The sequence below is a fragment of the Myotis yumanensis genome, unplaced genomic scaffold (genome assembly GCF_028538775.1).
Source record: "Myotis yumanensis isolate MYYU_CA2020_CCGP unplaced genomic scaffold, mMyoYum1.0.hap1 SCAF_14, whole genome shotgun sequence".
In the NCBI taxonomy this organism is placed as follows: Eukaryota; Metazoa; Chordata; class Mammalia; order Chiroptera; family Vespertilionidae; genus Myotis; species Myotis yumanensis.
The window spans coordinates 27,627,626-27,641,241 of NW_027223765.1; the positions used below are offsets into that span (position 1 = coordinate 27,627,626).

A 13,616-nucleotide genomic window follows, 5' to 3' on the forward strand; every position below is an offset into this window, starting at 1 on the left:
CACAGGCAGGGACCCAGCTGCTGGAGCAAGCCCTGTTGTGGGGAGCTAGGATGGCATTCCAGAGCTGTTGTCTGTCCACCTGCCTGCCAGCTCCGTGCCTATCATTTTCACAGCACCATCCATGTTAAACAGGCAGGAGCACCAGGGGTTTTTGAATACAGCAATTAACAAAACAGTAATCAAGCTAAGTGTTTAATTTCAGAAAATTAACATCTTCTCTGAGCGGATGTGAGAGATGGGGGAAAAAGGCACATTAAATGTTCTGGGTAAATAAAGGCAGTGCTGGACCACAAATATTTTCCAGTGCAAGGAAGACTGCCAACCCCCCAGGCCTTGGGTTCAGTTTCCTTATGAGAGCTGAGCGATAAAATTGAGCCCTTTAAATGTGTGTCTTCCTTCCTTCCTTCCTTCCTTCCTTCCTTCCTTCCTTCCTTCCTTCCTTCCTTCTTTCCTTCCTTCCTTCCTTCCTTCCTTCCTTCCTTCCTTCCTTCCTTCCTTCCTTCTTTTCTCTCTCTCTCTCTCTCCCTCTCTCTTTCTCTCTCTCTCTCTCTCTCTCTCTCTCTCCCCCCCCCCCTTTCTCTCTTCCCTTCCCTCCCCTCCCCTCCCCTTCCCTTCCCTTCCCTTTCCTCTTCCTCTCCCTCTCTCCCTCTCTGGACAGAGCAAAGGCTTCATCTCTCCAGAACTCAGGGTGTTCATTTGTGCCCCTCTGAGCCTGTCTGCACCATAGAAGATCCTGACATCTGTTGTCCTTTTGTGAACTGTACTGTTACAAGGATGACGCAATGAGTTGTTGGATGTGCACTAGCTCCTTATGTGTGTAGGCCATATTTCTTCTGATAGAGCAGGTCTCACTCCTCCAGTAACCCCTGCACCTCAGCACGCTATCCTCTATTCCAGGTTATCCCAGTTGGCCTTGCATAATGGTCACGGTCTGATGGTGCCTCCTAAACCAGCTGGCTGGCATTTGTTTGCAGGACCAGGTTTGCATGTGGGAAGGGAAGCTTGTGAGGAGATGGCTGTGTGAGAGGCTGGGTGGAGACAGGACCTCTGGTATCTATTGGCTCATGTGATGGCCTGGAATGGAGTGAGGGCACAGGGCAAGGACTGAGAGGGCAAGGAAGTCAGCTTTGCAGGGGGGACATACTGAGGTTTGAGTACGACAGGAAGCCTTGAGGCTGAGTGACGAGGTGCCCCAGCTAAGTGGGAGGCAGATGCCGGGAAGGCTGTTGGGTTGGGTGGAGTGGGGCATTGCCTGAGGGAGTATAGGGGAACTGTGTTCTCATAGGGCCATTGATCCTCAGGTAGGGGACTGGTGATCTGGCTCAGTGAGCAGCTTTCCTATGGAGGGCTCTCAGGCACTGACATGGAGAACAAAGAAACCAAAGCTACAGAATGAAAGGATGCTTTGCAAATACTTGGGAGACGTGTCAGGGGGTCCCAGAAATGTTCAGGGAAGGCGGCTTCAGTTCTGTACATGTGTGGTTTGAGGAGATTTTGGGTACCCAAGTTGCAGTATTATTTATGCAGCTGGATATTCAGGCTTCTGTTTTCTCTGTGAGATAGTAGGTAAGCTTTGTTGCTGAATGAAGGGAAAGATTGGGATTGAATGATGGAGGAGAATGGACAAAGGTTAGCAGTGTCATTGCAGAGAATGGGAGATGGGCTTGACCAGAGAGATTCAATGTTTCCAGAAATGTTGAGGGTCATTTGAAGTTGATCATGTATTTATAAAGCTGCCGGTATGCCCTGTTTATCTGACTTTCTCAGCAGTGCGTGGCTGCTGGAGAGCAGACCCTCCAGGAAGTTGATTGACCATGGGTCTCTCTTGGATTGAATTTTTCTGGTTGTATCCTATGAAAACATAAAGGCAACTCATGCCTGAGGGTAAGGGGAGTATTGCCAGTTATGTTATTGCAAAGATGGAACTTAAGCTGGTTAATGAGGGATATGAATAAAGGAGAGGCTGATGCATTGGGTAGAAGTCAAGACTTAGCCAGATGAGGCCAACAAGAGTGGGCTCATCAGAGGTCATGGTCAAGAAGCAAAATAGCTGGATTTGTGGCTTTGAAAATGGAGCAACTTCAGGTGAGGCCAAATCCAAGTGTGCAAAGGGAATGGGCAGACATGGAAGAGTTGAGGGGGTCAGGGAACAGAGAGTACTCTATTCAAGTGGATGTTAAAGTCACCCCCAGGAGGGCCATGCTTAGGATGGAGACAAAGACAGAGCTGGAAGCCCAAGTCTTCAACAAGTTGGGGAGTGATGATGGGAGACAGCACACAGTGGTCTCAAGCTTGGAGAGTGGCAGCCCAGCCAGTGGCATATTTTAGAGGGTGTAGGAGATGGTGAGCAATGGAGTGGAAGAGATGACAGGGAACAGGAGTACACAGCCCACTTCCTGACCTTGAGGTGTGCCCAGTGTAAAATCATAAACTGCCACACTTGAGAGGGCTGGAGAGCAGAGGTATCCTGGGGAGTCAGGGTCAAGGGGACCCTTGTGGGGATGGCGGTGTGGGGATGGACATTGCAGAGTGGAAACTTGCCTGCAGGAGGAAGGGCTCCTTAAGTCCAAGACACTTAGACCTCAGGCCCAGGAGGACAGTCACAGGTCCAGCTCCCCTGCCCACTGCTGGTGGCAGTGATGTCAGCCTTAGGGTGGTGGTGGTGGGTCCCCCAGCTGTAATGCGTGCTCTGCTGAACAGGGGTGCATGACAGCCAGGGAGTAAGGGGCACACAACCTCTCTCCTGAGGCTGCCCCAGTGCCAGTGTTTCCAGTGAACTGACTTCTGTGATTAAACAGTCAACAAACCAGAGCTACCCCTGCTTTGGTCCCACACCAGGGAAGGCTGGCAGGCCTGTGGGAGACGGAGCTAAGCGCTCCCCAGGTGCCATATGAGCTCTGATGGGTCTGTCTTCAGCGGCCCTCATAGCCACCCTGGGATGCCTGCCTACAACAGGCATCACCTGACAGTTACCTCTATATACTCACTCATCTCTTTACAGCCTCCTGCCTCCACAGGGTTGTGGGGTTCTTGTTTGCTGTCCTTTCCTGGTATACCTTCTGGTTACCCCAGCAGGAAGGAGGAGCCAGGAGAGGGGATCTAGGAGGCAGGAGGGACCTCAGGACTACACTAACCGGGAGGCCTCCTCCTCTGGCATAGGGCTATACACACTTCCATCTCTGTGAGGACCCCTGACCTCCCTGAGGGATCAGGCAGCATTTATCCATGAGTGATGTGATCCTGACTCCCTTTGCCTGTGCTGAGCATCCTCAAGGGGCTCTGAAAAGGCTGGGTGTGTGAGTGTAGGGGAGGGAATAGAGGGCCCACACTGGGACAGGAGGCTATTTCTGGCTCTGCCCTAGACTGCTGAGGACTTAGGAGAGCCATTTTCCCTCTCTCCCCCTCAGTGCTCTAATCCATACATTGTTAGAGTTGACAGAAAACTAAATGACCTCAGATGTTCTTTCAAAATGGAACATTCTGATTTCCAGATTTCTAGACAAACAGTTCTCACACTGGCGCCTGCATCAGGGTCCCCTAGAGGGCTTGTTAAAACACAGATTGCTGAGCCCCACTCCCCGAGTTTCTGATTCAGTTAACCTGGGTGGAGCTCCAGATTCTGCCTTTTCTACCAGTCCCCAGGTGATGCTGATCGGGGACCACATTTTGGGAGCCAGCAGGGACAGGTGGATGATCCCAATAAATACACCTCCCCTACCCCGAATCAGAAGCAGTATCAGAAACAAAGGCCTCTGCTATAAACCTACATCCCTACAGCAGCCCCCAACCCCAGTTGTCACACTTCCTTGGCTTAAAACCAAACACATGAAGGAGGCCCCTGTCTGGGAGTGAGGGGCTGACTCAGTCACTCAGGCCTGAACCCTCATTTTCTCTCCCCCACATCATCGAACTCATGATGAGACTCAGCCAATATTCTACAATGGTGTCAAGCAGGTGCCACCTTCCCAAAGCAGTCCTCTGTTCCAAGGTAACTCCAAGGTAGAGAGGGAGATTGGAAGGGGTGTCAGGGTCATCTCAAGGCACAGCCCAGAGCAAAAGCCAAGAAGCCAATGTCCACAATAGGGAAAAACAATTAGAAAAATAATTAATTCTGCTTTTGTATTCATACCCAGTCTCCAAACTAATTGCTTATTTGTTTAATCTACTTTGACCACAAGTGTTACTGCACCAAAAATATTTAATGAGTCAGGCCTCCTAATGTAAAATTCCAGCATATTTGTGCAATGAAATGAATTTTCAACAGAGTGAGAACCTGTTATCTAAGTACCTTCTCAACAGAGTTATCTCCTAAAATAGAAATGTCAGAGGCAACAACTGATCTATGCACAATTCATCACACGATTCATCTTTTGCACAGTTTATTTGTGTGTAAACTGTTCTTTGTCATCAGTACTAGTGGGCCTGAAGTCTTTAGCTAACATTTAAATGTAGATTTTTTTTCTCTAAGAATGTGTTTCAGCCCTAGCTGGTTTGGCACAGCAGTTAGAGTGTTGGCCTGCAGACTGAAGGTTCTGTTCGAGGGTTTGATTCTGGTCAAGGGCACGTACCTGGGTTGCAGGCTTGATCCCTGGCCCAGTCAGGGTGTGTGTAGGAGGCAACCAGTCAATGTGTCTGTCTTGCATTGATGTTTCTCTCTCGCTCTGACTCTTTCCCTCCCTTCCATTCTCTCTCTCTCTCAAAAAAAAAAATCAATGGAAAAAATATCCTCAGGTGAGGATTAACATTAACAACAACAAAAAACAAAGAATGTTTCATATAACCCACCACTCCCAACTTTTCGCTTCAAACCTCATCACCCATACCTTTTAGGCATTCGCAGCATTTCATCAGAGGCCTCAGGGGACTTCTGGAGGCTGCCCGGCATTTTTGGGTCTCTCTGTGGACCTTTCAGATTCTGGGTTTGGGAGATAGAAAATGGACTGGTTTCAGGACTCTGGGGCTCCCACTTCTGATATAGCCAGAGAAGCCCTGAATTATTCTGTTTTTGCACTAGGCTTCAAGGAAAATTTTGTTGGGAGAAAGGATTCCACAGCCCCAAAAGAAGAAAAGTTAGAAAACTACCAACATTAGGGTAACATTTTGCTGACACATCCCAGTGAGATGGGGCTAGTCTTCCCCAGCCTCTCGGTTTCTGCCTGTCCCCTTCCCCGGTACTGCCATCTTCCTCCCCAGGGGCCCACTGCAGAATCACAACCTGCCACCCCCACCCACCCGCTGCCAAGTCTTTCTCCTTTAGAGGCCAATATGCATGTTAAGTGCAGCTACGTGTGTCTCTGATCCCTTTTACTCCTGATGTTTTTAGAGAAGGTCCTGCAATCATTCCAGTGAAGGTAAACTTTTAGAGGCTCACACTGTGGGAAGAGGCTGGAACCCTGACATCTGCCCTAAGGAATTGATGCCAGTGATGGAGAACACTGGAAAGCTAGATCAACATGCACTGTGTCCCAAGGCAGCAATTTCAGGCCATTAAGTTATTAAAGTAAGGACTTTGAGTGGGAGGAGGGAAGGGTTGGTCTGGTGAGCCTGCCGGGGCAGGGTTAAGCCAAGGCACAGTGAGGCCTGATTTGGGCCTGTCAAGGCCGGGTGGGGTTATGCAGAGAGGTGGCCAGAAGGGCTGGTCAACAGGCAGAGATCCCAAACGCTGAGTTCTGCTGGGACGTGGAGAGTGGAGCAGTTCAATGAGAGCAGTAGCTTCCTGAGAGGGAACCGAGGGAGGCGGTCTAGACAGGCCAGTGGCCGTCACATGGTCAAATTAAGAGAGGGAGTTGGGACTTTTCCCAATGGGGAGCCATTGAAGGTTCTTAAGCATCAGAAGAAGGTGGGTAAATTGAGCTTTGGAACGATTAACTGGCTGCAGTCAGTTTGAAATGAAGAGGTAGACAGGGAGTTGGGACAGGACATCAGGTGTAAGGAGATACTGGTGGCAAGTCCAGGAGAAAGGCGGGGCCGAGCGAGTAGAGCATTGTTGACTCCTTGGCCTGAGCCCTATCATAGGAAGGATGGGCAGTGGCACATCCCCTCCCCCTGAGTCACAAGGTCAGGGCACCCCATCGTTTACTTCCTAGATGTTACTTTCCAGAAAAACTCAGCTGTGACCTCAGCTCCTAGGGCAGGTGAGAGGTGGCCTCAGAACAAGGCTGTTTCTGGAATGATTTTTACCCATAGAAGTACCTTCTTTTTTCTTTTAGATGAGATTTGCTGAACTCTGAGATTTGTTTCATATTTTTATTACCCCTTCAAACATTTTACTCCAGTAGATCAACTTGATTTTGAATGTATGGTGTTATGCTATTATTTTTGTTTAAAACATAAATTGATGTCTTAAATAAAATAGTTTAGCATAATAAACTGTTATATGATTTACTATATCCCAAATGGATTATGGTTAAAACTGTTTAAAGAATTACTTTGACACAAAATCAATTAAGACATTAGGAAATAATTTTAATAAGCAACGATAATACATTAGAATTTAGCAATTGTCCTAGGGGAAAAAAAAAACACCATTAACTTATTCTCACATTTTGAAATCTGAGATGCTTAATTGTTAAGGGGAAGTTCCCCTATCAAATAAGGAAAACAAAATGAAGAAGAGGAAAACTTTGAATGTGACCAAATCATTAACTAAATTAAAAGGTCAAGAAATGTTATAAACATAAAATTATGGATCAGGTGAACCTGAGATATGAGTTCAAGACTTCTGCACAATAAGACTCAGGGTCCAGACAGGCCAGCGTGGCTCAGTGGTTGAGCATTGACCTATGAACCAGGAGGTCACGGTTCAATTCCCAGTCAGGGCACAAGCCCAGGTTGCAGGCTCCATCCCCAGTGTGGAATGTGCAAGAGGCAGCCAACCAATGATTTTCTCTCACATTGATGTTTCTATCTATCTCTCCCACTCCCTTCCTCTCTGAAATCAATAAAAATTAACTTCTAAGATAGATTCACGCCACCATTTCAGACCCAGGATTGCAGGCCCTGGGATCTCTTTTGGTGCCCTTCTTACAGTCGGAGAGCTGGCTGATGGTCAGCCAGACCCCATCCCCGATGCCACTGACAGTGACCTATTTGGGCCAACACTTGTCCCTTGTCACCAATGAGTTCTTTCCTAACTTGCAGCCAGGGCCATCCTGCCCCTACAATTTATCCACATCTCATTTGTCAGTCTAGGCGAGAACATTCTGTGCCCTTTCTCTGCTGTAAGTGATATACTATCTTGGATCTATCTGCTTCAAAAGCAGTTCGGAAGTGAGAGCTCCCCAAAGTCTTCCTGGGCAAAAACAGAGACAAGGCCTCACTCACTCAGCCTGCCTTTGTGTTGTCTTCATCCCTGAGCCCCTTGAACAATGAGATTTGAAGTTGGAGTGTCTTTCTGCTTCAGACACATGAAAGGGCCTCTTCTATTGGTTCTCTCATCAGACACTCCTGGTTCTGATTCTGCTCAAACCCTGGTTGATTTTTTCTCGGTGGCAGGCAGGTCACTCTTCATTGTTTCCCACTCTCCTCTTTGGATCCCAGCTTCCTGCTTTACCTGGTGAAGAAAGGGGGCAGGGCAATTCTGATTCTGTTTGTTTTATTTTTTGTTTGTTTGTTTTTAGTATATCCCCTTTCTTAAGCCATCAGTACCTTCTTTCCAAATAGCCCCCAAACTAATTTTTTTTTTTTACTTTTCCTACAGAAAGGTCCATATTTGCTTCTTTGCTCATTTTTAATAATTTTGTGAACTCTTTCTTTTCATTTCCTTTTTCTCAGTAGAATGCTTATTTTAATCAAAAGCGTTCTGTGTGCTTGTGAGGGAGAGACTCTTTCAAGCATTAGATGAAACTGCCTCTTCATCTGAGGATGCAAGTTTATGGAGAAAAGACAACTGGCCGGAACTTCCGGTTGGAACCAGCATTATCTATGGGTCACAGGGCTGCTTCTCTGAACTAATCTTCCCATCCCTCCATAGCCTGCCTTCGTTTTGCTAGGAGCAGTTGGTGTTTAAATGGATCCCTGAGCTCATTTTAATGTTCTCTTTTGTCTGAAGGGTTCATAGCATGTAAAACAGCATATCTAAAGGTGGCATTGCATTTGGAGAAGGAAAATAATAACAAATGTACCACGGTAGTTGATCACCAATGGCAGAGCACCAAATGTAAGCTGCCCCTGATTTTTAGGCAGCAAGAATAACGCTTTTTCACGTTCTCCCATGTGCTAAGTCCCATCTCAATTAAAATGTAAGGCCTTTAGAATGACCTGTGTGAGGGTAAAGTCTGCTACAGGGCCTGTGAGCATCGTGTCATCTCCATAAATCTAAGAAATGCAGGCAGCTGGGAACTTCACCCTCTGGCAGCTTCTCCTGGATGTGGCCGCCGGGAGGTCCTTGCCATCTCTGTTACAGGGTCGTTTCTCTCAGTGGGTTTTGCCTATTGATTGCCTCTGGATCACCCTGCCCTGTGGTTGCCTTTTTACCATCTGACCCCATCTAGACTCCAAGGTCCTTCAGGACAGAGCTGTGATTTTCCTCTTTGTCCTTCTATCCCCAACAATTAGATCAGGGGCCTGGCACAATGTTTGGCAAATATATTGAGTCTTGAATGATGGCTTTCCAAGGATTAGAGGCAAAGAAAATGACTAAGCCCATCAAAATCCTCAGGTCGTTAGGATTAATCTTTCCAATTTTTAATACATGATGCCTCAGCTCTCCAGGCAGAAAGACCCTGAAAAGCTATATGGTACTGACATGATTAACAACATAGAAATCGTATTTCACACAGATCTGAAATGACACCTGCCCTGCACAGCAAGTGTGGCAGGGGGAGCAGGTTCATGGGAGCCATGCTCTGTCCATCTTGGTGGGTCCATTGGGATCCCCCAATGGTCTTACTGATTCTGGAAGCTTCCTCACCTTCCCTGAAGTGCCTTGATGCTTTCCATGTCTCTGCACATGCACACAAGGTCTTGGAAAAGATGATCATGAGCCATCCACATGGTTAACCATCCAGCCTGTTGCTAAATCCATGCTCAGTCCCTAGTTTCATTTTATGTGACTTAGCAGTTGGGTTCACACATTCTCTCCTCCGGGGAACGCTGATTGCCACTTGGTTTCTAGGTGATCACATCTTCTGTTTCCTTTTACCTCCCTGGTCTTTTTTTTCTCAGGACCCTTGGCTGTTTTCTCCTCATTTCCTGAATCTTTGAATATATTTCTGTTTTACTCATTCTCTTGGGGATCTCTGTCAGTCCCGCTGTTTTCAGTATCTTTGAAATACTGGTGATTCTAAATTTCCTTCTCCAGACTGGACCTCTTATACATGCTTTTGCCTACCCAGAATCTACTCTGGGCCATCTTGGTCATCTTCCACCCATTGGAGCACTTGCTCTTTCCTCCCAAAATGCTTCTGCCTGATCTCAGTTCATGGCAGCCCCACTCTTCCAGTTGCTCAAGCCAAGATCTTGGAGTCATTTTGATGCTTCTGTTTCTTCCACATCCCACATCCATTGAGATACTTTAAATGTATTAGGTCTTTCAGCTTTCCACACAGTCTCTGCATTCTATTCTCAATAGGGTAATACTATACAGAATAGGGTGATACTGTTAACATGCAAGTCAGAGTATGTCTCTCCCATGTTTAGGACCCTCCTGTGGCTCCCCACCTCACTCAGAATAGAATCCAAAGTCTTCTTAGTGTCCCTTAGGGTCCTACCCTTTGTGGCCTTGTTTCTGTTCCAGTCCCAGTGGCTCTTTGCTATTCTCCTGAAACACCAGGCTGCTCCCAGATCAGAAGCTTTGCCCTGGCCCCTTTCTTGAAAATGCTCCTCTCTCGGGTATTCTCCTGGCTCCCACCTTCCATCCTTCAACCCTATATTCCTGAATCTACTTCTCAGGCAAGGCTTTGCTGACCACATGGTTTGGAATTGCAGCCTTCTCCGGCCAGTCTCTGACACTTTGCCATTCTGTATTCCTTCTCTTCTCCATTTTTTTTCCTGTTGTACTTAATATTTTTAACATAGCTTATGACTGATTGATTTATTATATCTAGTCTCTGAATCCTTCCACTAGAAAATATGGTCTGCAAGGGCAGGAAATTTTATTTAATTCACTACGGAATCCCTAGAACTTAGAATGGTGAGTGGCACATGGCTGATGCTCAATAAACATTTGTTTCATTAATTAATTAATGAATTGAACCATGATACTAAGCTGGGCGGAAGATAAGATGCATTTGATGTTTGAATCAGGATAAAAATGTATTCCAACTTACTAGATTAATAGGCCAAATTTAACACTGTAAAGGCAAAGAGATCCACGTAAATCCCTGTAGTCAAAAGCCAATTCTATAGACAGAAGATAAGGACCACACCATGGGAAAACCTATAGGTGATATTTACCTATGATTTCAGAATTGAATAGCAGGGACTTGTCCTCAATCCAAAGGCTAACGGTCACATTCATAGATGTACAGTACACAGATTTCGGTAGATATTAGTTTAATTCTAATGTTTGCTGCTCAAAGAGCAGTGGGAGAATTGGGTTCACCTCTGGGCCTCATGCCTAAAGAGAGATTTAGATAACATGAGCCCCATTTGGAAAACAGCCACCTCAAGTGGCAGCATATCCTGGGAGAAATGTTTATAGCATCCGGCCATTCTTTTCAGCAGAAAAGACTCGGGGGAGACCTAACTAGTTTCTGGAGCTATCTGACAAGCCATTCTGTGGAAAGGGAACATTGTATATTATTTCAGTTGGCAGAACTGAGACCAGTGGGAAGAAGACAGATTTCAGACAAGGATAAGGAAGACTGCAAATTGGTGAGAGTTACCCAAGTTTGGAGCAACAGCAAGAGGCAGTGAGCCTCCCATTGCTGGGGACAGAGCAGAGCTGAGTGGAGACTACTTGATAGGGAAACTGTAGGGGGATTCAGGACTGTATGACCTCAGGCCCCCCATAGAGCAGACACCAAGGTGGGATTGGATGTGCCAGAGATTGGGAAAATGGGGTGGAAGCCAGAGGAGGCTGGACTGAAGGTCTGAAGGCCTGATCCTTCTGAAGAAGAGAGGAAAGGAAGGAGGATTGGGTAGGAAGAGCCTTGGACTGTGTTTGCTATAAGGCAGCATTGGTAAGTCCAAAGGGGAGACTTTGAGTAAAAGTTGCCCATCCAAAGAGTCAGGAATAGGACTATTTTAGCATCTCGGCCACTCCCAGTCATTGGCTGGGAGCAACCTGTGGGAAGCAGGGCTCTCTGGGAATGTGGTGATGGATTGCAGACCCAGCAGCTGGGGCCATTAGTTAATTATGCTCCCAGCAGTAGAAGCTCTGAGGGGCACATTTTCACGGCCAGCACAAGGTCTCTAGTGGGAACTGTGCAAAGTCCCAGGTAGACACTCTGATTTTAATGACTCATCACAACACTCTCACACTGTGCTCTCTTTATGGATCCCTGGACTGTGAGCATCTCAGAGCAAGTGCTCTGCATTGTCACCCTCTGCTCAGGGCCCATCATGTACAGGTGCTCACTGAGGGTTCAGCAAGTAGTGGAGAATACATCCCCACCCCTCACCCCTCAGCATCTGTGACCTGGTAGCCATGCTCCGTAATTTCTGGTCTTAGAGGGGAATCTGTTAACTTAAATCAAGGATAGTAAATGTCGGTCAGCCACAGTCCCCAGGGAAAACCTATAAAGTGGAGCTTGTGTGAGGAAACGACCTTCCTTGCTACAGAAGTGCCAGGACTAAACGGAACAGCCCCTGAGTGGAGCGCAGACTGAAGCCTCATCCATTACCCGCCTCTTCCCCTAGAAAGACAACCCTCATTTGTTATTTCCAGACTGCTTTTATTTGACTTGCAACGTGTGAAAAATGTTGAATGGGGAAATAAATAACATTATTTCCAAACAGAGATTTCAGAATCACTTCACAGATTTTGGAATTATTATCCTGTTTCCAAATGTTTGGTTTGTGCATTGTTTCCTCATTTATATGTGCGAGCTCTTTATTGCAAATGTCCTCATTTGAAAAACTCTGACAGAAGTCTGAGAGAACTCTGCTGTTGGTCTGTGCTCATGACTTTCTTGAGAGATGCCTCTTCTCTTTCTTTAGAAATGTGTCAAAATCATACATGCAGTCCCAGAAAAATGCTTGCTAGAACGTTCCTTTTTACTGCACAGCAATTCTGCACTGACCAGTTCTACTCCCTCACTATCCTCCCTTGCCTCCAGGTTCTCTTCCCTGCAGTCGCTCAGCTCATTACGGCAAGACTGAGTTTCCTTCAACACCTTCTGCTCAAAAGCATTCTGCTCCTCTTGTCCTATTGGTTAAAGCCTAGGTGTGTGCTTGTTGTCATGCCTTCCCTAATTGGCTTCAGCTTCCTCAGGCCACACTGTTTTTCCATGATTCCTCTGACCACCTCTTGTTTTGGTCAAGTCTTTCCCCTTTTTACCTGGAAGACACCATGTCCATTCCACCCCCTGCCCTCACACACGTCATCCTGCCCTAAATTATCACCTTTCACTCCTTTGTTATCAAACTCCATTCATTCTGCAACACACACAGGAAGATCTTCAGATCCGGTTCAGCTGATGGGAAAGAAAGGGCAGAGTTCAAACCCAATGACATTTCTCTTCCTACTTATCTATGAAAGATGGCACTTCTCATGTAATTGAGGGTATGTTTATCTGCTCTGTCTCTTTCTCTCTCCACAGCCCCTTCCACTGTTCCTATCATGCACCAGGTCAGTGCCACCATGAGGAGCATCACCTTGTCATGGCCACAACCAGAGCAACCCAATGGCATCATCCTGGACTATGAAATCCGGTACTATGAGAAGGTGAGTCAGCTCAGTCTGCAGGCTTGCAAAACCCAGGGCCAGCCCCTGCTGCATGGGTATTGCCCAGCTGAGGGCACAAGGAGACGGGTTGGAGGAAGTCCTAAGGGAGATAGCAATCTGGTGATACAGGCCAGAGGCTCCCTGGGAGAGTTTCCAGGTCTTCTCTGGCAAAGCCTCCAAAATCCAGGCACTTTCTGTACCAACTCGAGAGAACCTTCCAACCCACCATCCTGCTGTCAGCTAACTGGGCTGGTATGTGCAGGACTGATACCATTCCCCCAGTCATGTGAAGATACTATAAAACTACCAGAGGTCCCCTGAACTTTCTGAAGATTTTGTGGTTTTGTAGACTAGTTGCGTGTGTGTTTCAAAGTTTTTGATCAGATACCTCACTATAAGATTGTTTACTTATAAATCATATGCATATACTACTGCACTTAAATACTTATGAAGGTTTAAATATTTCAATGGAAATTTAAAAGAATGAGATAGAAATTAATAGGAATAGAAACTTATATAGTATCTTTCTTGACTGCTCTTTAGCAGCAGCTACTGGGGGCTACAGCAGAGCTGTGCTGCCAAGGCAGGAAAATGGTGCCCTGTGGAGTTGTCCCTGGCCTATCTGTAGGATAAGCAGGGACTTCCTCCCACCACTGTGAACTGCAGCATTTGCAAAATCCCAGGAAAATGCAGTGCATCATTTGTAAAATCACCAAATTCATTTATTTGTTCAGCAATTTTTTTTTATTGAGGGCCTACTATTTGACAGGTACTATTTTAGGCTATA

At 46.5% G+C, this 13,616-nt stretch overlaps 1 protein-coding gene across 1 annotated transcript in view; it reads left to right on the plus strand.

Annotated features, from left to right (window-relative positions):
* EPHB1 (EPH receptor B1) overlaps positions 1-13,616 on the plus strand; it is a 409,554-nt gene that overhangs the window by 308,747 nt on the left and 87,191 nt on the right. The window contains exon 6 of the mRNA XM_070433462.1: positions 12,705-12,829. Coding sequence (XP_070289563.1) covers positions 12,705-12,829 — 125 coding nt within the window. The remainder of the gene's footprint in view (positions 1-12,704; positions 12,830-13,616) is intronic.